The sequence below is a fragment of a genome, unplaced genomic scaffold (assembly GCF_019419815.1).
Source record: "Pyrus x bretschneideri cultivar Hongxiangsu unplaced genomic scaffold, Pyrus_bretschneideri_v1 Contig6, whole genome shotgun sequence".
NCBI classification, from domain to species: domain Eukaryota; kingdom Viridiplantae; phylum Streptophyta; class Magnoliopsida; order Rosales; family Rosaceae; genus Pyrus; species Pyrus x bretschneideri.
Window position 1 is genome coordinate 11,196,298 of NW_025999798.1, and position 26,377 is coordinate 11,222,674.

General features: G+C 36.1%; 3 protein-coding genes across 3 annotated transcripts; 1 reads left to right on the forward strand and 2 right to left on the reverse strand.

Annotated features, from left to right (window-relative positions):
* Nucleotides 1-1,593: 1,593 nt before the first annotated feature.
* On the reverse strand, nt 1,594-2,441 carry LOC103935876 (early light-induced protein 1, chloroplastic). The gene is made up of 2 exons (XM_009345692.3): nt 2,250-2,441; nt 1,594-2,145 (listed from the first exon to the last, which is right to left on the reverse strand). Exons 1-2 carry the CDS (start codon nt 2,385-2,387, stop codon nt 1,702-1,704), a joined length of 582 nt encoding a protein of 193 aa, XP_009343967.2. The 5' UTR covers nt 2,388-2,441; the 3' UTR covers nt 1,594-1,701.
* A 2,180-nt stretch (nt 2,442-4,621) lies between these two features.
* LOC103935878 (perakine reductase-like) lies at nt 4,622-6,975 on the reverse strand. The gene is made up of 7 exons (XM_009345693.3): nt 6,741-6,975; nt 6,376-6,555; nt 6,024-6,227; nt 5,742-5,914; nt 5,513-5,609; nt 5,136-5,289; nt 4,622-4,980 (listed from the first exon to the last, which is right to left on the reverse strand). The coding sequence occupies exons 1-7, from the start codon at nt 6,798-6,800 to the stop codon at nt 4,805-4,807; spliced, it is 1,044 nt and encodes a 347-aa protein (XP_009343968.1). The 5' UTR covers nt 6,801-6,975; the 3' UTR covers nt 4,622-4,804.
* A 12,563-nt stretch (nt 6,976-19,538) lies between these two features.
* On the forward strand, nt 19,539-22,639 carry LOC103935879 (transmembrane emp24 domain-containing protein p24beta3). Its single transcript, XM_009345694.3, has 4 exons — nt 19,539-19,860; nt 21,099-21,285; nt 21,529-21,636; nt 22,341-22,639. The coding sequence occupies exons 1-4, from the start codon at nt 19,654-19,656 to the stop codon at nt 22,472-22,474; spliced, it is 636 nt and encodes a 211-aa protein (XP_009343969.1). The 5' UTR covers nt 19,539-19,653; the 3' UTR covers nt 22,475-22,639.
* Nucleotides 22,640-26,377: the final 3,738 nt, after the last annotated feature.

The following is a 26,377-nucleotide window of genomic DNA, read 5'->3' on the forward strand; positions in this document are numbered from 1 at the left end:
CAGCAAGGCACAAGTTGCATGCACAACAGAAGGAATTACGTTCAAATTTTACGATGTAACGAGTTGCAGACATAAAAGTTTAACTAAGGGATGTCAGCTGGTATCGCATTTTTTAGCTTTGATTTTATTAGTTTCATGGATTTTGGTGAGAGAGAGCTAATGTGACATATTTCTATATTACATTGATTGGTACCACCGTAATAGTCCTTCTAACATACTTTATTTTAACAAAATTCTGACTGGGTTGAAGAAAATGACCATATTTACAAATTTTGATGAGTTAAGGGATCAATAATTATGAATTTTAATAGAAAAACCATTACTTTAATTGAATTAAAATTAAAAAATTAGTACTACAATTTTCTCTTTATTTCCTTGTCTACATACTAAAACTCGTCACAATTACTCAAACTTTCCACAACCCTCTTTGATGATAGGAGTAGGATAATAACAAAGAGAAGGCAATTAGGCCAACATCACACCAGTACTTTGTACATGACCATGAGCTGTCTCTTTGAGTGTTAGGTCAATGTCACGTTCACTCCAGTAGTACTCTTTAGATGCCCATGTGCTGTTGCCATGCGGATCAATAATTTTTAGGTCTATACATTAGTCACACAAATGTAACAATATTATTGGCGATTCCTTTTTTGAAAACCGTATTATTGACGATTCTTGACGCAAACTGGCCTTTAACATACGGAAAGAGATCCTTTTCGGATTTCATCAGATCATCGGATCAAGTGATCCAAACTTTTAAAATTTCATTCAACGATTTATCTGTTTTGATTTCTTAAAAGTTATAATAATTTTTAGTCGTTTAATGAAATTTTAAAAGTCTAGATTACTAAATCTGATGGTCTTAATGGAAAAAATCCCAAGAGAATCTGTTTCCTAACATATAATGGTAGGACTTTTCTAAGTCACTATTAATTAACTTGTCAAGAAAAAGTAATATTGAAACTCATAGGAAATATGTATTTTGCTTTTTTCATCCACATTCGATTTTTGATAGACAAATTTCTACCAAAATTAATTTCCCAAAATTAAGCGAGAGCCTTACATTATGTTTAAATGATAAAAAAAATTACTTGAAATTTTATTAAAAATCAAAATTTATAAATTAACATGTACAAAATTTATTATTTAAATTTTCACACATAAAAATTTAAAATTTTCGCGTAAAAAAAACTTAGGTTTGGAACTTCCAAGTCTCAAGTTTAATTTTCATGTAAATATGTCATTTTTAAATTTCCATGAAAATAAAAGTAACAAATTCTGTTTTAATTTTATTGTTCTTCTAAGTTAATTAAAGAAAAAAATTCACAAATTCTAGATAATAAACTTCTGTTATTATAACTAAGTAATCTTAAATTTTCTCATTCAAACATATTGATAATATTATCTTTATACCCAATGATACAACGTCCACAAAAATAAAAATAAAACTAAAATTTCAAATTAAATTTACAAATCAAATATGAATATTACTGATTAATTTATTAAATAAATATCAATTAATGTATTTATTTTTATTAGTAAAATAATTTAATTTGCAAATTTTCTCTCAAATATTATCGATTAGATTATGGGTTGAAAATTTGACATTCTTATAAAAATTGGTAAACACTAATTACATATGCGGAAAGCTATTCCAAGGAATAATTAAGTTACATAACACCCGTATTAATTAGGACCTGATCAAACAAGAGTCCCTCCCTTCACATACTCGGTGAAGGCCAAAGCAACCAAACCTAACATAGCCAACCTTCCATTCCAGAGCTCGGCATCAGACGTCATGATCCCGTTTGATTTCGACTCCACGCTGACTCCTTTGAAAAGAGGAATCACGGATGCGACTGAGAGCAAGATACTAGTGGCAAGGAACAACGAAACTCCACCATCGGAGATCTGAGTAAACACATCCTGGCCCTTGGACAGTTCCACTGCCAGAGCTGAAACAAACCCTACCATTGCAAGTCTGCCGTTGATTCTCTCCGGAGCTGGCCCACTGAATGCAAACACATCTGAAAACTTAGTGCTAACCTTCTTGGGAGGAGGAGGAGAAGGAGTAGGTGTACGAGGTGGTGGTGGGGTTTTGGATGCCTCTGGTATTGTAGAAGACGATTGCTCCTCCTGACCATTCTGCAAATCAAAGAAAATTAATCAAATTAACTTCGTACGTGAATAGATAGGATATTGTACAATATAGTATTCAGATGTTAATTGAAGAATTAATTACTAATTACCTCGGCCATGGAGCGTACGACCATGTGGCGGTACCTATTAGCAGGAACAAGGTGGATGACTCTCGCTGATCTGCTCTTTCCAGCTCCATAAACCACTGAGTTAGCTAGAAGTGATTGCATGGAAGCTGATGCAGCCATATTATGTAATACTACTAAAAAAACCTAATCAAAGATCAACACAGAGGAGATTGGAAACTTTTGAATGCTTAATTAGTTTGAAGAAGTTCGTGTACTAATTTCGCATGCCTTGAGTGGCGTTTTATAGTGCAACGGCCAAAGTGGGGGAGGCTCATGAGCGGTTGATATTTTGGCACGGCGTCATTCAATTGCCTTTCCCACTATTAACTGGCCACGTGGATTTTGTTGTCGACACATGGTGGAAAGAGAGACGTGGCGTCTGCAGACACCACTATGTAGCAGTCAGTAATTTCTGAGGTCAGATTTGTTCAAGGTCTTCCCTTTCTTTTTTATCTTATATTTTTGGGGCATACACCTCTTTGATCTGTTGAGCAAGGGGTCCGGTGTAATTTAAATCGAAACTTGACTTTGTTATTAAAATCAAGAGTAAAATCCAAATTTAATTTTAGTCGCTTAGTATATTAATTATTTTATTTATTAATTAATTTTGATATTCTAATTATTTCTTGTTTTCTTCCCAATTTTGATGTATTACTTATATTCTATTACAATTTCATTTTTATTTTATTTATCATAATATATTGATTACAAGGCACTCGTAAGAATATTGTGTTCTGTCCAATTTTTGTAGAAGAATCTTTAGTTTTGTTCTTAATTGAAAATTACAAGTACAGAGTAGAATTGGGGCATGAAAATTACATACGATGTTTCACCCAATGATTTGTGTTGTTTGTAATCCTTAAAAAATATTCAGTTACAGAGGAAAAAATGAGACGAAAAGAAAAGAAAGTTTCGCTTATTGAACAAACTAATTAAACAATGTAATGAAAATAGTACTTCCAAAGCACAGTTGGACGCTGTTCTTAAATGATAAACTAGCTCAGGCCATCTCCAACCGAAAGGTCTAGAGGGCCAGAGGGTCGAAAATAGCCCAAAAACCGTCTCCAACCGAGGGCTAGGCCAGAGAGCTCTGGAATCTGAGAGGGCCCCACGGAATCGGACAGGGCTAGAGGGCTGGCTGCATGCAACCAGCCAGCCAGCCCGGGGTTGGCCAATTTTTTTTTGCTTATGTTGGATTTCCTATCGGTTATAACCAATAGGAATTCTTTGAATATTTTTTTAACTTTTTTTTTTTTTATTTACAAAAATTTTCCTATAACTTCTATGTTTCATATATTTTTTAATTCTATTTTTTCCTATAACTTTTTTTTTACAAATTTGTTTCATATTTTTTTTTAAATTTCATTTTTTCCTATAACTTCTATTTCACAAAATTTGTTTCATATTTTTTTTAATTCTATTTTTTTTCTATAACCTCCTAAGCCATTATACAACATTAAATTAAATTAAGTAACATGAAACAGCATTAAACAAAGTCATTATACAACATTAAATTAAATTAAGTAACATGAAACAACATTAAACAATATTAATAACATTAACCAACATAAAAATTATACAACATAAAAAAAAAAAACATTTAACAACATGAAACTTAAACAACATTTAAGTTGTAGTTTAAATAATAAATTATATTTGGCCCTCGGTTGGAGACGGGTTTTTGTGACAAGGCTAAAACGAGCCCTCTGGCCCTTTGGCCCTCGGTTGGAGATGGAGGCAAATATGACCCTGTACTGTTCATTAAAATATTAATATCTTGGAGAATCGTGGAGGACGGCTAAAACGAGCTCTCTGGCCAGCCATCGGTTGGAGATGCCCTCACGTATGTGTTCCGGCCGCTAACATGTTCACTTCTCATTTCTCACCAACCAACTTCACTGTTTCTTAAAAAGAGGCGACTCCAGGTCTGCTGTTGCATAACTACTGCTGAGAAACGAATGGCGAGAGCATTGATCATTGAAATGCTCTGTTAGGTGGAATTGAATGAATCATCCAAGTGGGCATATTCAACTTCAGTCCAAATCGAATTTCCTATTCAAATTATGTTCAGTTCTAAACCATAAGATCATCGTATTAATGCATTCAAGCTTGTTAGATCCCTAAGATGAAATTTTGATAGAAAAAGTTCGATTTGGATGGGGTAGGTTGATAAGAAACATAACGGCAAGGGCATTATATTCAGAGGAAAAACCCCACCTTTCATAGAGGAGACATAACGTAAGGAGATAGATTGACTTAAGAAAAAAAAGACAAGGAGATTGGCGCAAATAGAACTAGCAAACGATGACCGATTGATATATATATATATATATATATATATATAGATCATATAATCAGGGTTAAAAGTTAATTACTTGAAGAAGATGAAGCAGAAGACATACAAACTTGCCAAAAACAAAAGAAACACGAAAAGAAGCGAGACCGAGGGATCTCCATCTCCACTGGTGCAAGTGCAATTATGCAAACCAGAAAGATAAATTTGATTACTTTTTTCATTTTTGGCACAGAGAACTTGATTACTTTGATGGGGTATTTGCATAGTTCCAGACATATTTTGCAAAAAGTTCAAATTCTCGGTCACCACCAACTTCATCACTGGGCACACCATCAGAAATTTCTTTCAAGTCCTCATCCGTAAGCTTCACATTCAACGATCCAATGTTGATATCAAGGTTCTTAACTTGAGTTGTCCCTGCATATAATCAAAATCGAACTTGAAGTATTTTTTTTTTAATTTTTTGATTAACTTGAAATGTCTGTAGTGTTTAAAATCCATAATCAATAACAAAGAGTAAGAGAACAGCATTATGTTTAAGAGAGAGAGTACTAATTAAGATGTAATCATACCAGGGATTGGGACATTATAATTGTCCTGATGGAGAAGCCATGCTAGAGCTAATTGAGGAGCAGTGCAGGCATGCTGTATTGCAAGGCTGGCAAATTTGCCATACAGTAGTTTGTTCTTTTCCAAATTCTCGCCATTGAACCTCGGATGTGTATACTGGGACACCACCACAATAATGTGAGTTCGGAGTTAAGGGTGATTGCTCTAACAAAATAAGTATCCCAAAGCTATGTTGATATAAATACGTATCTATACATTTTTTTTTGTTGGTCTCTCTCTCTCTCTCTCTCTCTATATATATATATATATATATGTGCGTGTGCGTGTGTGTGTGTGCGTGTGTATTTATATCTCTATATACAAGTGAAGTCATACATACCAGCAAACTCTCTTCAGGCAAGCTCTCTACAATTGCCTTCCCACCGAAGAATCCACGACCAAGTGGACTATATGACACTATCCCGATTCCAAGTTTCCTGTAAGGTGAAATACAGATTAATATTATTTTTTTCCCCTCAGATTTTGTAAACATCAATTTTCACCTAGCTATGAAAATAAACTTGTGGTACTTGACATTGTAAAACTCAGATAGGTGAAAGGTAACAAACCGGCAAAGGGGAATAATCTCATTTTCGATTTCACGACTCCACAGAGAATATTCCATTTGTACAGCAGTGATGGGATGAACAGCATGAGCTCTAGTTATTGTGTCAGCACTAGCTTCTGACAGACCAATGTATCGGATTTTTCCTTCATTTACCAGCTTCTTAAGCTCCCCCATCTTTCCTCCCAAAAAGATAATTCGTTCCAAACAGATATCCATCAACATATAAAGATATTTGGATAAAAAGGATGAAAAATGGAACGGCAAAAAGCCTCTGGATGCTTACAGTATCCTCAATTGGCACTGAAACATCAACGCGGTGCTGATAGTAGAGATCGATGTAGCTGACATCCAGCCGCTTAAGACTAGCTTCACAGCATGACCTCACATATTCCGGGTTCCCATTCACCCGAAATTCGTAGTTTCCTGACATGGCAATGCCAAATTTTGTAGCCAATTGAACTTTCTCTCTAGGAAGCCGTTTCAAAGCCTAAAAGTACAAGAAGAGTAAATGATCTAAAAAGTATTTTTCTAACAAACTTCTATCACTTTTAGATGGCATGTCTTAGTGCTAGAGCTCATCAAATCTCATCTTTCATTCAAATATGGAAAGAAAAAAAATAAAGAAAGAATATTACGGCTCCAAGCAAGATTTCGTTGTGATGATTAAGGCCGTAAAGATCTGAAGTATCAAAGAAGGTGATGCCCCTATCAAATGCTTCCTTAATAATTGTACATCCAGCTTCATCAGAGAGCGGAGCTTTGTTGCCATTGTATGTCCCAGATAGTCCCCCACATCCATAACCCAGTCTAGAAACCTGCAGTGCAGGAAAAAAATGAAACCCAATGAGGAGAAATGAATTAATAGTAAGTTTTTTTCTTTTAAGTAATTACCAATTCCTTAATTAATCACTACAAATAAAGACCAATTTCCATTGATTATGTAATTAGTTGACTTGACAGAAACTAATACGAGACAACAAAAAAAACCTTAATCACTTACCTCCAAGCCCTGACTACCTAGTTTAACTAGTGGGATTTGAATCTGTGACTTGTCCACCATTCTCAACGAACCCAGAAAGGTACTTCTGTAATGAAAAATTGGGTTATTGCTGGTTGCTGCTTACATGTAAAAGAGAAGAACTAACTGGAGGGCACCACTATGCAGTGCAGACACCAGATACAACCACTTTAAATGATTTGTTTACTTTTTTTTCTTGATTTATTGGAAGCAACTTGCAGTATATGATTTTATTTATTTTTCTTGATTTATGGGAGAGAGAGAGAAATAGACTATAAAAACCCAACTTGCTATATTTTATGTTGAAAATGTCCAATTCATAAACTAATGTAAACATGTGAAACATGATTAAAAAATAATAATAATCTCAAGACAGCCGTTCTTAAATTTGTTATTATAAGTTAAAATAACTGTCTCATGTGAGGACAAGCTATTTAGTGTTTACTAATCATACTTAAAGATTTCAGCTAAGTAATATATTTATGAAAAATAGAAAGCTCCCCAAAGTACAAAGATAAGCTTTATATTTGTTTCAAGTCTTCACATTGCATCTACTACAATTTTTTCTCCAGTTTTGTGGAAATACAAACACCGAGATTACCAATTTCGAAACAAAAGATAACGAAAATATGATCCAAACTATGACCGAATCTATGTGCAAACTCTCTCTGCTATACTTTTGTACAGAAAAACAATGCATGGCCTATGGATGGCTATACAATGCAAGAGATGCTGACCAGTTTAGCCACAAATGCCTACCAATTTTTGCTTCCATAATATGCATAGAAGCATAGCGCGGTTATCACACCGCCCGCAGATATCAGCAGAGAAGAGAATGCTTTGAAGTTATTTTCATTCATCTCAAGGTGAGCTATAATATACAGCCTTAATCCTAATCAAATAGGGAAGAATAATTACAGGAGATTACAAAGAGATTTCTTCCAGATTACACGGGATCCATCATAAACTAGGAAATCCTAAATTATAGGAAACTATACAAGTCAACACTCCCCCTCAAGCTGGTGCATATATGTTACACATGTCTAACTTGTCTAGAAACTTAGAGAACTTTTCACTAGAAACTGCTTTGGTGAGAATGTCAGCTATTTAATCTTCTGTTCTGATTGGAGGCACTTCAATTATTTTACCATCTAGATTTTCTTTAATAAAGAACTTGTCAAGCTCCACATGTTTAGTTTTATCATGTTGCACCGGATTAAGAGCAATATCGCAAGCAACCTTATTATCACAAAATAACTTCATCGGTTGACTATGTTTGACACCCAAATCTTGTAGTAGTAGTTTAAGCCATAAATCTCACGAATACCAAGGGTCGTACTTCTGTATTCTGCTTCTGCGCTTGACCTTGCTACTACGCCCTGTTTCTTGCTTCTCCAAGTAACCAGATTTCCACCAACAAAGGTGAAGTAACCTGATGCTGAGCTTCTATCATCACTCGAACCGCCCCAATCAGCATCCGTATAATCTTTAATACTAAAATGATCATTCTTCTTAAATAAAATCCCTTTCCCCGGACTTCCTTTCAAATAACTCAATATTCTCATAATTGCATTCATGTGTTGTTCTCTTGGATCATACATGTATTGACTAACAACACTCAAGGCATGAGCAAGGTCTGGTCTAATATGTGCCAAATACATTAATCTTCCCACTAACCGTTGATACCTCCCTTTATCTACCGGTACTTGGTTTAGATCAATGCTCAGCTTCATTCTTTCTGCCAACAGAGTAGTCATGGGTTTGCATGCTGACATGCTAGTTTCTTTTAATAGGTCAAGAATATACTTTCTCTATGACAGGAAGATTCCTGACTTGCTCATTGATACCTCAATCCCGAGAAAATATTTCAGAGACCCAAGATCCTTCATCTCGAATTATGTACTTAAATATTTCTGCAAGGTTGCATAGTCATCTGGATCATTACCGGTAACTACCATGTCATCCACATATATAATGAGTGATGTAAGTTTTCCATTCCGACGTTTCAAGAACAACGTGTGATCATAGTTACTTTGCTTATATCCAAATGCTCTCATAGACTTGGTAAATCTACCGAACCACGCTCTTGGAGACTGCTTTAACCCATATAATGATTTTCAAAGCTTGCACACCTTTTGTCTATGCATATTTCGAATGTTACTCCCTGGTGAGAGTTCCATGTAAATCTCTTCTGTCAAATCCCCATGCAAGAAGGCATTCTTCACATGTAATGACCAATTAAGATTTACAACCAAGGACAACAAAACATGGACTATATTGATCTTAGCCACATGAGCAAATGTATATGTATAATCAATTCCATATTTTTGAGTGTATCCTTTTGCTACTAGTCTTGCCTTGAAGTGATCCATTATCCCATCAGCTTTGTACTTCATCGTATAAACTCATTTGCATCCCACAGGTTTCCTACCAGCTGGCAAGTTTGTGATTTCCCAGGTAGCATTCTTCTTTAAAGACTTCCAACTCTTCATTCATTGCTACTTTCCAACATGTATCAGCTAAAGCTTCCTGCACATTGTTAGGAATAGATACAATAGATAATTGATGCACAAATGACTTATTTGATTCTGATAGGTGACTGGTAGGCACATAATTACTTAACGGGTATAACACAATAGACTCAGGGTTAAGCTTACTCACCGGATACCTAGTTTTGCATTTAGGGTTAGCTTCATAAGTAAGTTTAGGAATACCTCGGTTAACGTAATCAAGAAGACGACGTGATGGTGGTGCATCTGGGATTGAAGACGATTGATTATGGTTATTGGGACTCAAGATTGACTGTGAGGTAGCTGGCGACACATGATTGTCCATTGGTGTGGAAACTTGGCAGTGAGCTATTAGGCAATGAGTTATCTGGCGATGTCGAGTCGTCATTTTCAAAGTTTTCAACATTGTTTCCATGTGAATGATCACCATTTGTCTCCAAGACATTACCACTTAGTTCCAATTCATTCACATCATTGTTTTCGTGTGAATGATCACCACTTATTTCCAAGACATCACCACTTAAATCCAAATCATTCACACTATCTATATCTGGAACAGTATAATCCAGAGTTTGAACTTCTATCTGATTCTCCCCCTGAAGTGAAGACTCGGAATTGGCAAAGTACATATCATTCTCATGAAACACAACATCCATAGTGACAAACAATTTTTTCATCAGAGGGTGATAACAATGATACTCCTTTTGATTTGAGGCATACTCTACAAACACACACCGTAAGACCCGAGGTTCAAGCTTACTTCTCTATTGTTTATGAAGATGAACAAATGCCATACAGCCAAACACGTGAGGTGGAATATTAGGAAATGTAGGAGCATCAACAGATGAATAGAGAGTCTGGAACGGTGTTTGAAAGTCAACTGATCGGGATGGAACACGATTCATGAGATATGCAGCTGAGGTGAGAGCCTCTCCCCAAAAGGATCACGGGAGACGCACATCGAGCAAAGACGCAGGAACAACCTCTAAAAGCTGACGATTCTTGCATTTTGCAACACCATTTTGTTGTAGAGTACATGGACATGTAGTTTGATGAACAATACCATGATGATCAAGAAAGGCACGAAGTTTAGAGTTTACATATTCGACGCCAATGTCAGTCTTGAGAACCTGTATTTGTGACTTATATTTTACTTATACCATTTTGTAAAACTGTTGAAACAAAGAAGTAACTTCATTTTTGAACTTCATCAAACAAACTCAAGTCATACGTGTGTAGTCATCAATAAAAGTAACAAACCAATGAGCACCACCAAGTGTAGCAGCTTTAGATGGTCCCCAAACATCAAAATGAATTATCATAAACGGGATTGAACTTCTATTCTTAAGCTTATCAACACAGAGTTTAAATCCAAACCAAAGTACTATCATAAACATATTAAGACTTCTTTATAGCAATCTAAGACAATAAGGATTATTACCAAACCGTATGAATCACACTCATACTCTAACATTCTCCTACTTGAGTATAATTCATAACAGTGAATAATCATCTCAAATTCAATATAAAGGTGATCACATAAGTCATTCTTCAACACACTAGTACATAGACACAACCAGCTTACATAAACCAAAACAATGAATTTATAATTGCCTCTGCAACACAAAATACAGATTTAAATTACAAATCACAATATCAAGTTCATGCTCATAGCAATGTATCTAAGCTTAAGAGTAAACCAAGACGTCTACTTTCACTCATATAGCCCAAAATTGATATAAAAAAATACCAAACATTCTTGACAGAAGGCCGTCAACATAAAATTATTCATAATTGTATGAATAGCACAATTATATCAATCAACAGCTTTATCATATCACCAAATCTTTTGGATAACAAAAGCTTAACCTCACTTACAACTTACCTACGTATTTTAAAGTATTGAACTTAAGAATCTTTCCTGTTACATCGCAAAATTAACTCAAAAGTCACAACATACTTAATTTGCACTTTGTAATTATGTGAACCAATATAGCAAAACCAAACCAATTTGCTCCCACTTATCTAGGCCATACTTAACACAACCAAGTTAAGTACAAGTTAATAGCAACTATATTAACAAAAAAAATCATTCCAATACAATGAATGACTAATCAAAATCCATATGGAAACCAAATTTATTTCCTTTTGAATGCTAACCGATATAATAATTGCTTCAATAAAACCATAAACTGGTTTTAAGCATCCAAATGAATTATAATGGTTGGCCTAAATACTCTTAGCCTTATGCTTACATTCGAACATACGATTCTCCCACTTAAGCATAAGCATAATGTATTGCACAACCAATAAAGAAACCGGAGATATGAACCAATTGGTTCCCGATTCCTCACCAATTGCATATTCTCAGTTTAGTCATATACACCTAAACCATTATGCAAACAGTCTATGTATCAAAAGATAGTCTCAATCCATTCGGAAAAACTTATCTCACATAAACCCAAAATCACCAGTTTCAACAATGATCAAAATTTGATTAGCAAGCACAATATTTTTGCATTCAATTTGATCCTAACTAGTTCAATATCCATCAAGCAAGATCAATCAAATTTTGATAATGTCTAGATATATATATATATATCACAACAATATGTCTTGTTTAAAACGTGATAATCAAGACCACTATTTCTTCCGAATAACTCAAAATTCATCTTCCTCCCTATTTGTGATTTCAACCAAAACATAATAGCGGAAGCATGCATCATAAATGAAATCACAAATATACATGTACAATAAGCATGCATCTTAAGATCCATGATTTTCACAATACAATAAGCACAGACATCCTTATAAATTCATAAATTAAATCAATATGCATTCGGCAATTTCAATTTGTGTTGTACAAAAATATAAACAATAGCTCACAAAAGCTAATGTGTTTATCATCCTTGAATGGATGACACAAGCTAATTCTCAAAATTTATAGCTTGTCCTATATAAGCATACAAGTAAATTTTTAAGACTAAGATCAATATATATCGCCACAAAATCTAATTTGGGTCAACTAATGAAAATAAGATCATTACAAAATAAAATCCATATTACATCAATGTATACAGATCCGCCATATATGGACAATAACGATTATATCCAAAACATATTTCACATATATATGTTCATTTATCTGTGCATATATTTTCTTGTATGCATGCATCAATATGCAACTGATATGCATGAATGCTATCTCCATGTACATATTCAATTAGCAAGAAATTCCCTCCATAATACTCGAACCAAAACTGATGCATTTAGTTTATGTATCATAAATAGGAACAATGCCATCCAAATTCCATTAGTTTAATATTTAGAACCACTTAGTCATTAAGCATATATACTTGCTAACATTCATTTAGACAATATCAATTTATGGAGTACACGTACAGTCAAAATGATTCCATCCCAAATTGATATTCATCATATATGTTCCAACACCAAACAAACAAAAGAGAACAATAGGTGCTGTATATGAACAAGTTTTATCCTCTACCAAGATCAACTTTTAATCATAACCATAGACTCATTAAAAATAAAAGAGTATATATAGACCAAATGCTACACTAATTTATTTTTATTTTTATTTTTTTTTATGTTGCAAAAGATGATTTCAAACATCTCACATAAATTACAAGTTGGCATCTATAGGGATTTCGAGTTTAATTATGCATTCACAATATATATATATAAACAAGCATACTCAAAATAACAAAAGCCCTAATTCATCATGCTCTAACTCATCACACTATAATCATGCATATAAGAGAACAATTAATCATGCGTGAAATAGTGGACTGAATTACCTGAATACATCACTGGACCCATATTCGTCAACCCGATTGCACTTCCTCGACTCCAAATCAACAAAACAAATTATCCATCAATGCTCAAGACCCATCCATATGGATTGCCATCACCAAAGTTATCAACCAGAATCCCGTCGACACCAATTCCAAAAAAGGACAGTTCTCATTCATATTTCAACAAGAGAAACAATAGAACAACGAACGAGTTAACGTCAATATGTGATATGACCCAACTTTCATATCATATCAATATGAAGGACCAAACATATATTCTCAATATGCAGATAACATGATCTTTGTTCAATGGTTCTTAATAACACAATTAGCATATCAAAATACAAGTTTATTCATTACACTAATAATACAAGGAGGATTAATAAACCAAAATTATCTCAATTTGCAGACATCATAATCAACACAGCGAAAGCAATAATTTCGAAAATCAGAATAATGATATTTAAGAGATATGTATACTGCTAAATAACTATACTTATCATCAAATAAGCGAGCATGAAAAAGTTCTTTCAACCCCAGCTTGAGAAACATGGGTTTTTCCCCTTCCAAACTGACAACGGTAAAAATTTAAAATAATGAAACTCTAGCTTTTGCGTTTTATGCAGCCAACAGTCAACATTAAACTAAAGTTATACCATAAATGATATCATAACATATTAGATAATATGGGGTGACTGATGCTGCATAAGTCACCCCACTGATGTTGCATCTGGATATTAGACGATATGGGGCGATTGATACTGCCAGATTTTATGTTCCCTCTTTCCATGGGATTCTCTATTAAGTCTAATCCCTTAATTTGAGGAAGATTGACATCTAGGTGACTTGTTGATAGTTGTGTGCTAGTTACTTGATGCACTCCCTTAATTTAAGGAGTGGCAACTTTAGGGTTTACCGGGTTAGTAGGATTTGCTAAGGTAAGGTTGCTTGTAACCTTCTACCTCATTATATATCCCCCCCCCCCCTCTTGTACATTCAATCAATATATGAAAAATACATTGAAACTTAAAGCTAAAGTTTCCACATATCACTTGTCTTTAATAACCAATTGAACAAATTTGTCCTCCAAACCAATTCACTATTCTTTTTATTTATTTGTTTATTTATTTTTATTTTTTTATAGATTTTAGGAATTGATTTATGATCGAATTTAGTTGTTAAATTCATTGGCTCTGATACCACATGTAAGAGCAATCATACAAGCTCTATAACAAACTAGCCAAGAACATAAGATTTAACCAACTATATCATAATCATCACTCCAAATATATTATGTATATGCAAATACTAAAGTAATATATGCAACACATACCTCCAGACTATTTGATGAAGTTTTTCCCATGTGTGCTGTCAGAAGACAGTAGATGATGTTGTTCCATTAAGCCAAAGGACGAGGGGTTTTCAAGATGCATCCTCTAGGGCTTGAAAAACCAGTAGAACAAGGTCTTTTCCCCGAATTGGGAAGTCGGACGTAGCTGGCATAATGCAGGAATGACACCGGTGGTTGTCCAGGCAAGTTGGTGATCCTGTCACCTTCTCCTAATAATCTCTGCACTTCAAACTCTTCATGTTTCACGACATTGATCACAGGAAAGAGTAGTACTGGACACCATATCATAATTATGTTCAAACACATTAGGATTAAGAGTCATTGGAGAAATCTACACACAACCTTCTCCTCTCTGCAAAACACAATGCTCTCCAAGTCATAGGTAATTGGAACAATAAAAACGTGTTTTGGTGAGAGCAGGGGCTTGTGGTTTTTATACTACAAAATATGGATTACCCTATAATAATCCTACAAGGAATACAAGACCAAATCCTTGTACGAGTTCTATTCTTAAGCTTATCAACACAGAGTTTCAATCCAAACCAAAGTCGAATTAACTCTCATAAACATATTAAGACTTTTTTTATAGCAATCTAAGACAACAAGGATTATTACCAACCCGTATAAATACTACTTATACTCTAATATTACCGTCATCACTGGCCACGATACTCAAGGCCGATGCATTGTCATTTATACAATCTAATTTACTTTTAGATTCAGCAATGAATTCATATGCTCAGTGGTGGGCTCGGTTATGTTAGGGTCACCCTTCATGGGCAAATAAAATAAAAAATAAATATGTTGACAATTCTGGGCAGCAAGTCTAAGCATCAACAACACATAGTAAGATGTTTGCTGCTTAAGAATCAGTACACTGCAACAACAACATAAATGTTGCTCACTGATCACGAATTAGGACGGTGCACCGAAGCCCTCAGCGGTGGTGCTGATCAAGGGAACACAGTGACAAAGGAACAAGGGAACATGGGGCTGCATAGAATTCTGTCACATCCAGCTCGACTCCGCCGTAGCACGATATTGTCCGTTCTGGGCTTACCATTAGCTCACGGTTTTGTTTTTGGGTTTCGGCACGAGAACTTCCCAAGGGGTCACCCATCCTAGGACTGCTATCGCCTGAACTCGCTTAACTTCGGAGTTCCGATAGAATCCGAAGCAAGTAAGTTCCCAAAAGGCCTCGTGCTATAAGGAGGGGAGCATGTACACATAAAACGCATCACCCCCTCTCCGTTGGTCGATGTGAGATCTTCCAATCCACCCCACTTAAAGGGAAACTGGCGTCCTCGCCGGCACATTCGCATCAAACGGTAGAGTGGCTCTGATACCAAGAAGTGAATGCTTTGAAGTTATTTTCATTCATCTCAAAGTGAGGTATAATATACAGCCTTAATCCTAACCAAATAAGGAAGAATAATTACAAGAGATTACAAAGAGATTTCTCTTAGATTACACGGGATCCATCATAAACTAGGAAATCCTAAATTATAGGAAACTATACAAGTCAACAAGGAACTTGGCAAATGCAGCAGCCACCCTAGTGCTTTTGTTGGCTTGCCCACTGCCCCCAATGATTTCACAATCCTCTTCTGTTTCTTCTCCACAGCCATCACCTCATTCAACGTCATCACATTTTACTCCAATTCATACAGTTTCAACTCAGTCTATTGCAATTCTTTCATAACCTCTTTAACTTGTTCCTGCAATTTATGAGTCTATTTTTCTTCCTCTTCAACTTTAATTCTTATTTATTCTTCAGAGATTGACTGCACTAGATAAGCAAGCAATGGCGAAACTAGAAATTTTTCACCAGGTGGGCTAGCTTAAAGATTTAAATCATTATAATAAAAAAACATGATACTGTATTTTCACATTATCAGCTAGCTAAAGAAAATTTTGACAAGATGAGCCAAGTATTTTCGTTATTAAACAAATACGTGTTTAAATTCAAACAAATCCAAACTTGTATATATACAAGAATCGATGAGAAAAAAAGAATGTAAGAAAAAGAAATGGTTTGTAAACTGTATTACATAATTTTATATAATCAAACTGAGAAATTTTGAATCAATGACTAAATATATAGTGGGTCACAATCGAAAATCAATAAAAATTACATGTCGAATTTTATTTTTCACCGAACGCTACCTAGGTTATAGCCCAGGGTAGCCCTTAACGTGGCTCCGTCAGTGGAAACAAGAAGAGACTTCTATTCAATATATTATTGCACTACATTCTTTGTCGTTTTACCAAGATCCAACCGTTGATTTTGAAAACATATATATAGAGAGAGAGAGAGAAATGGTTCTTTGTACACCAAGAAATTTGCTCACATGACCATGACATAATGAAACATGTTGCATGCATGACGAAAGAGAACGCGTATGGCCACACTATGTAAATTGAAAAAACAAGTGAATCCATAGGCACAAAATAGGGATGCATGCAACTCGGGCTATTGGATGGGTTTGAACCATTAAACCCTGCCTTAACCTTCTCGCCTTCACATTCTAAGCTCATTGTTTGAAATGAGTATTAGGCGGATTGAAATAACCCATTTTTATCTATGTAACACTTAATTTAAGTGTTCGTAGTATAGAATTTCTAGTCTGAGTTGTGTTCAGTTGAGCAAAACCTCAACCTGACCTATAGAGATTACCTTAACTTAACTCGAACTTGGATTGAGTTCAACTAAATTCGAGTTAGCCCAACCCAAATTCGATCATATAAACTGTCTCCAGACAACAAACAACATCTAAACTGGCCCAAAAGTTCTAACCAAAGGACAATCCCACAATGGAAACCCAATAGCCCCTAAATGTCAACTTTTTTTTAAGAGTCCTTCCCACCATTAGTGTGAGTAGCTTCCAACCTGTCGATTCCGTTGCTACCGGCCCTCGCCTTGGCGAGGGTCGGTGGAAGATCTGGATGCTTTCTTTTTTGCTTCCTCCTTTCATTCCTTTTGCTTCCTTTCTCCCCATCTATCTTTACCGTTTTAACCAATCCGTTATACTTTATGGGCGTCCATCTTCTTGGACCTTTTTCGATCTGGTTTGCAATCAGCTTTCAACGTATTTTGATGCGTTTTTTTTGAGAAGGTGTGTAGAGTTTCGGTGATGTCAGCTCGGGTGTTTACACGACCACCTCATTCTTTCTCTCTGCCTTTGTTGGCAGTGTTGTTTGTGGTAATCCCACGTGCTTTTTCAATTTTTGACCGAGATCGGTGCAGAGTTCGTGGCTAAGATACAAGGTATCACTTCACTTCATCTCTATGATGCTGCTTGGTAGGAGTTATGGCGTCGATTTGGGAAATTAGTTTTGGTTGATCGGGAAGAATTTTTGTGACAGTGGGAGCAATCTGGAACATTCTGGAGCTTTGTATCAAAATTTGGGCTTTGGGTTGAGCTCTTTTAAGATAGCTTGGGTGTTCCCTTTTTGTCTTGTATCCCATCTTTAAAACATTTCAATGTCATACCTTATCTTCGAATTTGTTGCAATGTTATACTTTCCATCAGTTTGTCAATCAATTCTTCTGTTAAATGCTGACATGGCTTGAGGCGATGCTCACTCCCTATTAAAAATTAATAAAGTATTAAAAACTAAATATTTAGTTAATTTTTTACACCCCTTCTTCCCCATCCATCTGTGTCCCCCCAACCTCCCTTCACCGCCAAAACCAGAACCCCACGCCCTCTCTTCCTCCATCTCCACCTCCCTTCCATGACGCTCCTCCCCTTCCCCATCCCCTCCCTCCTACACATCCATCACCCTAACCAAATTAATCCCTGTAACTAATTTCAAACAAAACACCCTAATTCCACCCAAACCTTAACCCTAAATTTCAAATTCTTAGCATTAATCATCTTTATAGCAATGTCCATGACACCATCACCACCATCTCCCACGGCCTCAGTTTCTACCATCACTGCCATCGCCCACGGTCCCAGTCTCTGCCTCGCCCCCAATCCTAAATTTCAAATTTGCCTGTTTCCGAGAAAGCTTCGGGCTTTGCTCAAGAGTTTGTGGGTTTTGTCTTAGGGGACGGGAAACAGCTATACTTGGGTTCTGGGGTCGAAAAAGAGCGGGTTCGATTAGATTTTTCTGGGTTTTGGTTTAGGGCTCGAGAGAGAAGGCGAGGAGCGATGTTGACGTGCCACGGGGGGGGGGGAGGAGAAGTGACGACCAACAAAGAAGAGAAGAGTGGGGAGAGAATCGACGGAATCGATCACCTGCAAAAAAACTTCTGGGTTTTTTTTGTTTCAAAATTTGTTTGTTTCTGGGGAGAGAAAAGAAGAATGAGGGAGTGGAATGAGTGGCCAAGAAGGGTTGGGGGGGATGTTGGCACGGGTGAGATCTGGGTTTGGGGTGGTTCTGGTTTTGGGTTAGGGAAGACGGGAAAGGATAAGAAGCGTGATAGGGATAAGAGGTAGGTCCCATATTTGTTTTATAAAATATTTAAATGATTTGATTTTCAATTTTTTAATATTTAGTTAATTTTTTAATCTAATTGGAATATGAAGTGGGCTCCGTCTCATGCCACATCAGCATTTAACAGAGAGATTGACAAAAAGCCTAACGGATGTATGATATTGTAACAAATTCGTAAGATAAGGTATGATATTGAAATTTTTTAAAAGTGAGGTATGAAACTATGATTGACCCAATAATTGAGGTAATTTTGTGTAATTTATCCAAAAAAAACCCAATAGGCTCAATAATACCAGGTTGGAATTGGATCCCATCCGGATCCACTTTGTAAGGATCCTAAAGATCCTCACATCTTAGTCATTCATCGTGTATCGTGCGATAAAAAATCATTTGACTTTTTTATTTAAAATTAAACACCAATAATATCCGACGAAAAATGACCGTACGAGTAGAATGAATGTTTAGGATATGAGAATCCCTAAGACCTCTACAAAGTGGATACGGAGAGGATCCTTTTCCAAGTTGGAATTGGATCCCATCTTTCCTACTAAGTTGACTCGTCTGCTTACGTGGAACGAGCGACGTGTCAAGGACGTATAGTCGAACGCCACGTATCAGTCTGCGTTTTCACGGACGACAGTAAACCAAAAACGCGAATGGTTTGAAAACCCACACAAAGACCACCTTCCCCTCTCCTCCTCCTCCTTCAACTTCAAGCTGTCGTCTTGGAGTTTGAATCTTTCAGACCCGAAAACAGAAAAGACAAAAAAAAAATGGAGGGAAGGGCGAGGGGTTTGACGCTGATTGGCCTTCTTTTGGTGAGCTTCGTCGGAAAGATCGCATCGCTATCGGTGACAGTGAACGACGTTGAATGCGTGTACGAGTACGTGCTTTACGAAGGCGATACCGTTTCGGGCAACTTCGTGGTCGTCGATCACGATATTTTCTGGGGCGCCGATCATCCCGGCCTCGATTTAATCGTGAGATCTTTTTTTTTAATTTTTTTGTTATCGCTACACCGCAAATGCATCGAAATTTAGCCAAATTGGGATTTTAGGGTTTATGGAAGGGAATAATTTTCGGGGGTTTTGTTTGCTGTGGAAAGGATCTGAGTGTAGAGTGTAGTTTTCAAATTGTTTGGTATTAAAATTTGTTAGAACTTTTTGAAAGTGTTGATTTTTGAACTAATGCGGTAATTGAAGCTGCAATCTTGATGCTTGTAAGTCCAACGCCAATTGTGAAGATTCTTTGATATTCATAGTTTATTGTATCGAATTTCAAGCCCCGAATCGGAAAATATGGATAACTGATAAGATCAAAGGTTTGATCTTTTTTAAGTCTTTGTAGCATCATCCATGAAGTAGGGAATAGTTCGAGTAGGAATAGTTCAAGTAGGTAGGAAACTACGAGAACCGGGGGAAGGTCTTGGAGTACTTTGGAAATAAGGGCTACACTGGCTGTCTGCCTGTATCGCTATAGTCTAATTCTCCAAAACAATAGAGTAGTGGATCACAATGCAGATGGTTACACGTAGTAATCCCTACAGGCGTGCTTAGTAGGGATAATCTGTGGTAATTTCATAAAAGTGGTAAGTTAAATTTCAGTTTGAATTGTGGCATTTGAGTTGAAATTTATGTCAAATTTTATTGTTCTAACCTTCAAAGTAATGTTAGATTTATTCAACTATAAGCAAGATAGGACATTTATAATAGTACTGCGGTCAACATATAGATGTGAGACTTTGGCATATAAACTTTAAATTTAGATGTGGTGTGTAGGGCTTTGAACCACCTGGGGGCCTAGCCCTACCAAATTCCTAATGTTGGTTATTAGAATTATTAGTTTTCAGCTGCAAGTAATTTTGATTTTACTATGTTTCACTGTTGGGTATACTTTACTTAATATTTATGTCGCCCCATGTTTCCTTGTAAGCAAAATGGGTTTAGGTTCTTGTTCAAATAAATAAACTTTGACATTGGTGGACAAAAAGGGGTCAGCTTTTTGTTTGAAGGCATGCAACTATCTTTCTGTAAATGGACCAAGAAAGGCTGTCCATCTTTTATTACTATTCTAGAAATTTTGTTTTCTTAACATCCACGAGTTTTTGTTATAGTATGCTACTTGTTTCATAAGCTGCACCAGTAGCCAGTAGGTGCTTTTTCTTGCAAGTAAACTTTTCCAATGATGAAAAAAAGGCTGATGTTGGTATTTTGTGCAGGTGACATCTCCTGGGGATAATACGGTGCACACTTCGAAGGGAACATCTGGTGATAAGTTTGAGTTTAAAGCCCCAAGAAGCGGAATGTACAAATTTTGTTTTCACAATCCTTACTCAACACCAGAGACTGTTTCTTTTAACATACATGTTGGTCATATTCCCAACGAGCACAATATTGCCAAAGATGGTTTGTGAAAAGCTTTGTCAATAAGTTTTCGTTATGTTATTTTCGTTTCCGTTTTCAATTGTGGTGCTACAATTTGAAGTAATTTGTTGCCTTGACAATCAAAAAGAAAATAGCTTTTGCCTTTGAATGTCAAGTACTCTGAATTGCTTGTTGAAGTGTGTTGATCTCAGTAACATGTTCTAGACTTTCAATAGTATCTCCGTCCTTTGGTTTTTTTAACCTTTAGATGTTGGTTTGTTGCAGAACATCTAGACCCAATAAATGTTAAAATTGCTGAGCTTAGAGAAGCATTGGAGTCAGTTACATTAGAGCAGAAGTACTTGAAAGCACGTGATGTTCGACATCGTCATAGTAAGTTTTCTTTCTCTCTTTACCAAAGAAAGTTAACAATGATAGAGTCATGCTATATCAGCGTATCCTACTGGCAGTTAGGTTTATGCCTTCTTTGTTAACGGGATCCTCTCTCTTTTGTGAGACGTTTGTGTATTTCCTGAATTTTAATATCTAGGATGTCCTCTTGTCAAATGTCTTCTGGGTGATTTTTGATAGGATTGAAAAGGTTATCTTGGAATTATCAAGTGCTGAATAAGTATGTACTGAGTGTTCAAAACTGAAGAATTTGTGCTCAATAGGTTTAACATGTGTGTTAGCTAAAAGTTTCAAGTCTTAATTCAGTGTATGAAAACATATTGGCAGCACATCATCGAGAACATTTGAAAACGTCAATCTATCATTAACCTGCTTAGGTACTTCTGTGATATTCAACTTTTTGATTGTGTGCACATCTTATGAAGTCAAAAACTCTCAGTAACAGCAAAATGAGGGTCATGAATTGATTCGATGGTGTCACTGCTGCCATGGACATGCGGCATATTGGGTTGCAAAACTACATTATTAGGGTTAACGGATTCTCACAACTATTTGTCCATAGCAAACCTGCTTCTTTTTAGCTCGTCTCAGTACTAAGTAACAAAATAATGCGGTAGATCTTTCATGTTTTAGAACCAGGCACCATCTTATGATTCTGATCACATGCTTTTTTGTGTCTGCCGCAGCAAACGAGAGCACAAGGAGGCGGGTTGTGTTGTATACAGTGGGAGAGTATCTTGCGCTGGCTGCTGCGAGTGCTTTGCAAGTCGTTTACATTCGCAAACTTTTCAGCAAATCGGTTGCATACAATCGGGTTTGAACTGCTTGGTTCTTGTTATAGTCTATTTTAACACAGGATGAACTTCATAGATTATTTCAAATACGTTTTCTGTGTAACAAGTTATGAAAAGTTTATACTATTTTGGTTCTTAGTTTTCAAATACATTGACCTACACCTTGAAATGTCATGGTTTTAGTTGGTATATGGGAGTTCTTCAAAAATACCTATTTATATATTAGGTCCATTAGAAGCTAATCTTTTTCTCAAAGATAATGTTACTTGGACACACAAAACTGATACACTTGTTGACACATATTCATATACGAGTCTCGATTCACATTTCCACTCCGATTGTAGAATGGTTTTGACATGGTCCAAATAGAAAGTTTTTTATAATTTTTATTTCCAAAGTTTGTGTTCATTTGTGAACCTATCTAAACAGGTTTAATCTAACAACAAATTAAAGCTCCCCCTTTGTGAGAGTTTGTTGTCAAATTCTTCCTCCCTCTTCCGTCGCTGACCCTTGCCAAGGGTCGGTGGCCGTTTCCTGCTTCTGTTTTTTTTTTTTTTTTTTTTTTTTTTTTTTTTTTTTCTTTCTGTGTGCTCGTTGCCCTGCCATTTTGTCCCCGTTGTTTTGCCCCAATCTACACAAAACCGAACGCAATGACGTTCTAGAATTCATATAGCCGACCTTACTTAGTGGGAAAATGCTTTTTTGTTGTTTTGCCCCAATCTACCTTGTCTTTTGCCCTAAGTTCTGATCCCCTCTTCATCCAATCTATGTTTCCTGTTGACCTCCATGTTTCTCTTCATTCCCCATCCTATCCTCCCCACCTGGCTCTGGCCTTCCTCGATCTCGCATCATTCCAGATCTGCAGTCACTTTTTCTTCATGCGAATTGTTGCGAACCCTTGGAAAGGTGCATATAGCTTTGGCTCCGGTGATCACAACATCACCTTCCTTGTGTATGCCTTTATTGGCAATGTTACCGGTGGGATCTTTCTCCCTGATTTCTTTCAATTTGTGGCTCAGATCACTAGTTTTTTCAATATTGGTGCTGGATGGAGGACGTTTGGCACTTTCTTTTCCATCACTTTTGGGATGTCGGTTGGCTAGATCTCTGGCATTTGCTGGAGATGGTGGTGCACGGTAGCCGGTTGCAGTGCTTCGATGGCGATTGTGGTGCAGGCTGCTGTGAGCTGTTCTGTGCCTTGTTTTTTTTGTCTGGGTTGTCTATTTGGACTTTGTTTTGCTTGGGGTTCAATATTATGTTTAGAGGGATGTTAGCTACCGGTCCCTTTTACCTTTCTCTACTTACCTTTTCAATTTATTTCTTGCCATGTGGATTCAACAATCAATATAAACTCTATATGACTAACCACAAGATGTGGTCCAATTTACAAATTGCCACCTTCAGTTGGCGATTTCCTGGTGCGTTTCTGGCAGGAGTTCGGAACCAGTTGAGAGCACTTTGTGGCTAGAGGCAAGCCGAATCTCGAGCAGAGATTAGACCCACCCTTTAAGTGTGGAGACACTAGGAATGGGCAAAATACCCGCAGTTATGCGTAACTGCGATTACCCGTCTATTTAAACTTTACGGTTATGGTTATGGCTAACCGTTTAGATAAATATACAGTTATGGGTATAATCGTTTACCCATGAAATTTAAATGGATGGTTATGGATATTAACCGAGGTTATAAACAGGTAACCATTTACCCATTTATTTTATATATGTAATGTTGAATATTTTAAAAATAAAATTATATACATACATACATACATATATATATATATATATATGTATATGTATGCGGCTGTTTGACAAGGGATGGGAAGTTGTGTTATTAACCAAACAATCACATCTCTTCAATTTGAATGTTGCATCTTTTGATTGTTGCCGAAAAGACATGATTCACGGTCAACAAGTGTAATCCTTCTTCTAACCATGTTCTCTATCGGACAAAACTTAAATCAATGCTATTGACTATAGTACATGGTTTATATAACTAATTATAATATAATGTAGCTCATTGTATATATTATGTTAATACTTTACATAATGGGTAAAATAACCCAAGAATACCATCTTCTAAACAGTTTTCGTAACTTAAGAATACTTAGCAAATATTATATTACCTTCATTGGTAACAGTTAAAAATATCGTCCATAAACTATTATTTCAATTATTGGAATGGTATAAGGACTTAAAAAATTAAAATACTGAAATGTATGATGAATGTTACCTATAGCGGTGTTTAATTGTAAAAAAAAAAAAAAAAAAAAAAAGAGAAAATTATGACAATTTTTTTTCAAGTTGTTAAAAAACATGTAGACGGGTGAAAAAGGGGTAATGGTAAAAAAAAAAAAAAAAAAAAAAAAAAGATAAACAGGTTGAAAAGGGTAAATGGATATTAAACAGTTATGGTTAAATAAGTATGCGGTTATGAGTATAGTTAACTGTTTATAAACTGTTATGGGTATGGGTATAACCGTTTAGGCAATTAACCAATGGGTAAACGGTTATGCTAGTATGAGTATTAACAGTTATGAGTAAATAACCGCGGTTACCCGCCCGCCATAACTATTGCCTATCCTTGGGAGACACTTAGTGGTCTTTACCAAAAACAAATGTTATTGGTGATTCTAATTATTTGGAAAAAAAAGCCCCCGCCTAATACAATTTTTCTCATCGAGATTCGAAAGCACCCGAATGTTAATTTGTTTTACGCATAACTAGACCGATTTACCTTAAAAATAATTGGAACCAATCGCTTTTATTTATCCATTAAATTAAAGTAGCGCTAAGAAAATTTCCTTATATTTGTATATCATTTTTATGACAAGCAACATCAAATAAAATAAAAACTATTATAAACTTTGTATTTAAGTATGATTGTGTAAATTCTAAATTATATTTTATACTAGTTATTCTTCTATATTATGACTTGTATTCCTTGGAGGAGAATGATTCTTTCCTCCCTTGTTACTATAAATAAAGGCACTGCGTATGGGGAATAACACATCCTCTACACAACCCTACAAACACATATCTCTCTTTACTCTCTCTCTCTTGAGCCCCTCTCTCCCTATCAGATTAAAATAAGCCACAACACGTTATCAGCACGCTCATACCGTTGCACTTAGGAATTTGACGTGAAAGCTTTCTGCATCAAACTGGTTCATCAATATCATCACGCAATCAGGTTCTTTCAAAACAACGGTTTTTATCTCGATATTTTTGCACCCTTGATAGCATGAACATTCACCATAATGCATGACCCAACTTTACGTTTTGTTGAATTTTATATTCTACATAAATTGTGTATGCATTATATCCATAAATGTTGAATTATGTGAGTTGATATTGCCATGAATTGCATCAAATATCTGCTCATGCATTGAATTACATGTTGAATATGCATTGAATTGTAATTTGGAAATTGAAAAAAAAAAAATATTAGGGTTTCGTTGGGAACCCCGAGTGTGACGGCAGGAAGCCAAGTCGTCGCGCTCCCTGAGTCAAGCCGAGTGAACCAATCCACTGAGTCAGAAGCTCCAGGCTTTGCGACCTAGAATAACATGACGTCATTAATGGCGTCCTTGTCCACGACCACTGCAGGCATAGCCTGCAACCAACACGTCGAGCCTTTGATCACTGTCACCGACGACTAGAAGTCGTCTCCGACGAAAATTGGATCGAGAGTTACTTGAATTTCATCAGAATTTCTTGAAAATCCGATTTAAAATTTCTAGGTTTTGGTTCTTGAACGTCGATATTAACCTTCTCCATTCACCACCTTGGTCATCGTCGACCCACGTGACTCTCCTCGAGTTCTTTGAACCACAACACAGCCGCCAAAAGCGGCAGCACCGATTATCTCCTTCGATGCATACACCCAGCATAGCTAGGATTAATGTTTGGTCTGACCCACAGCCCTCT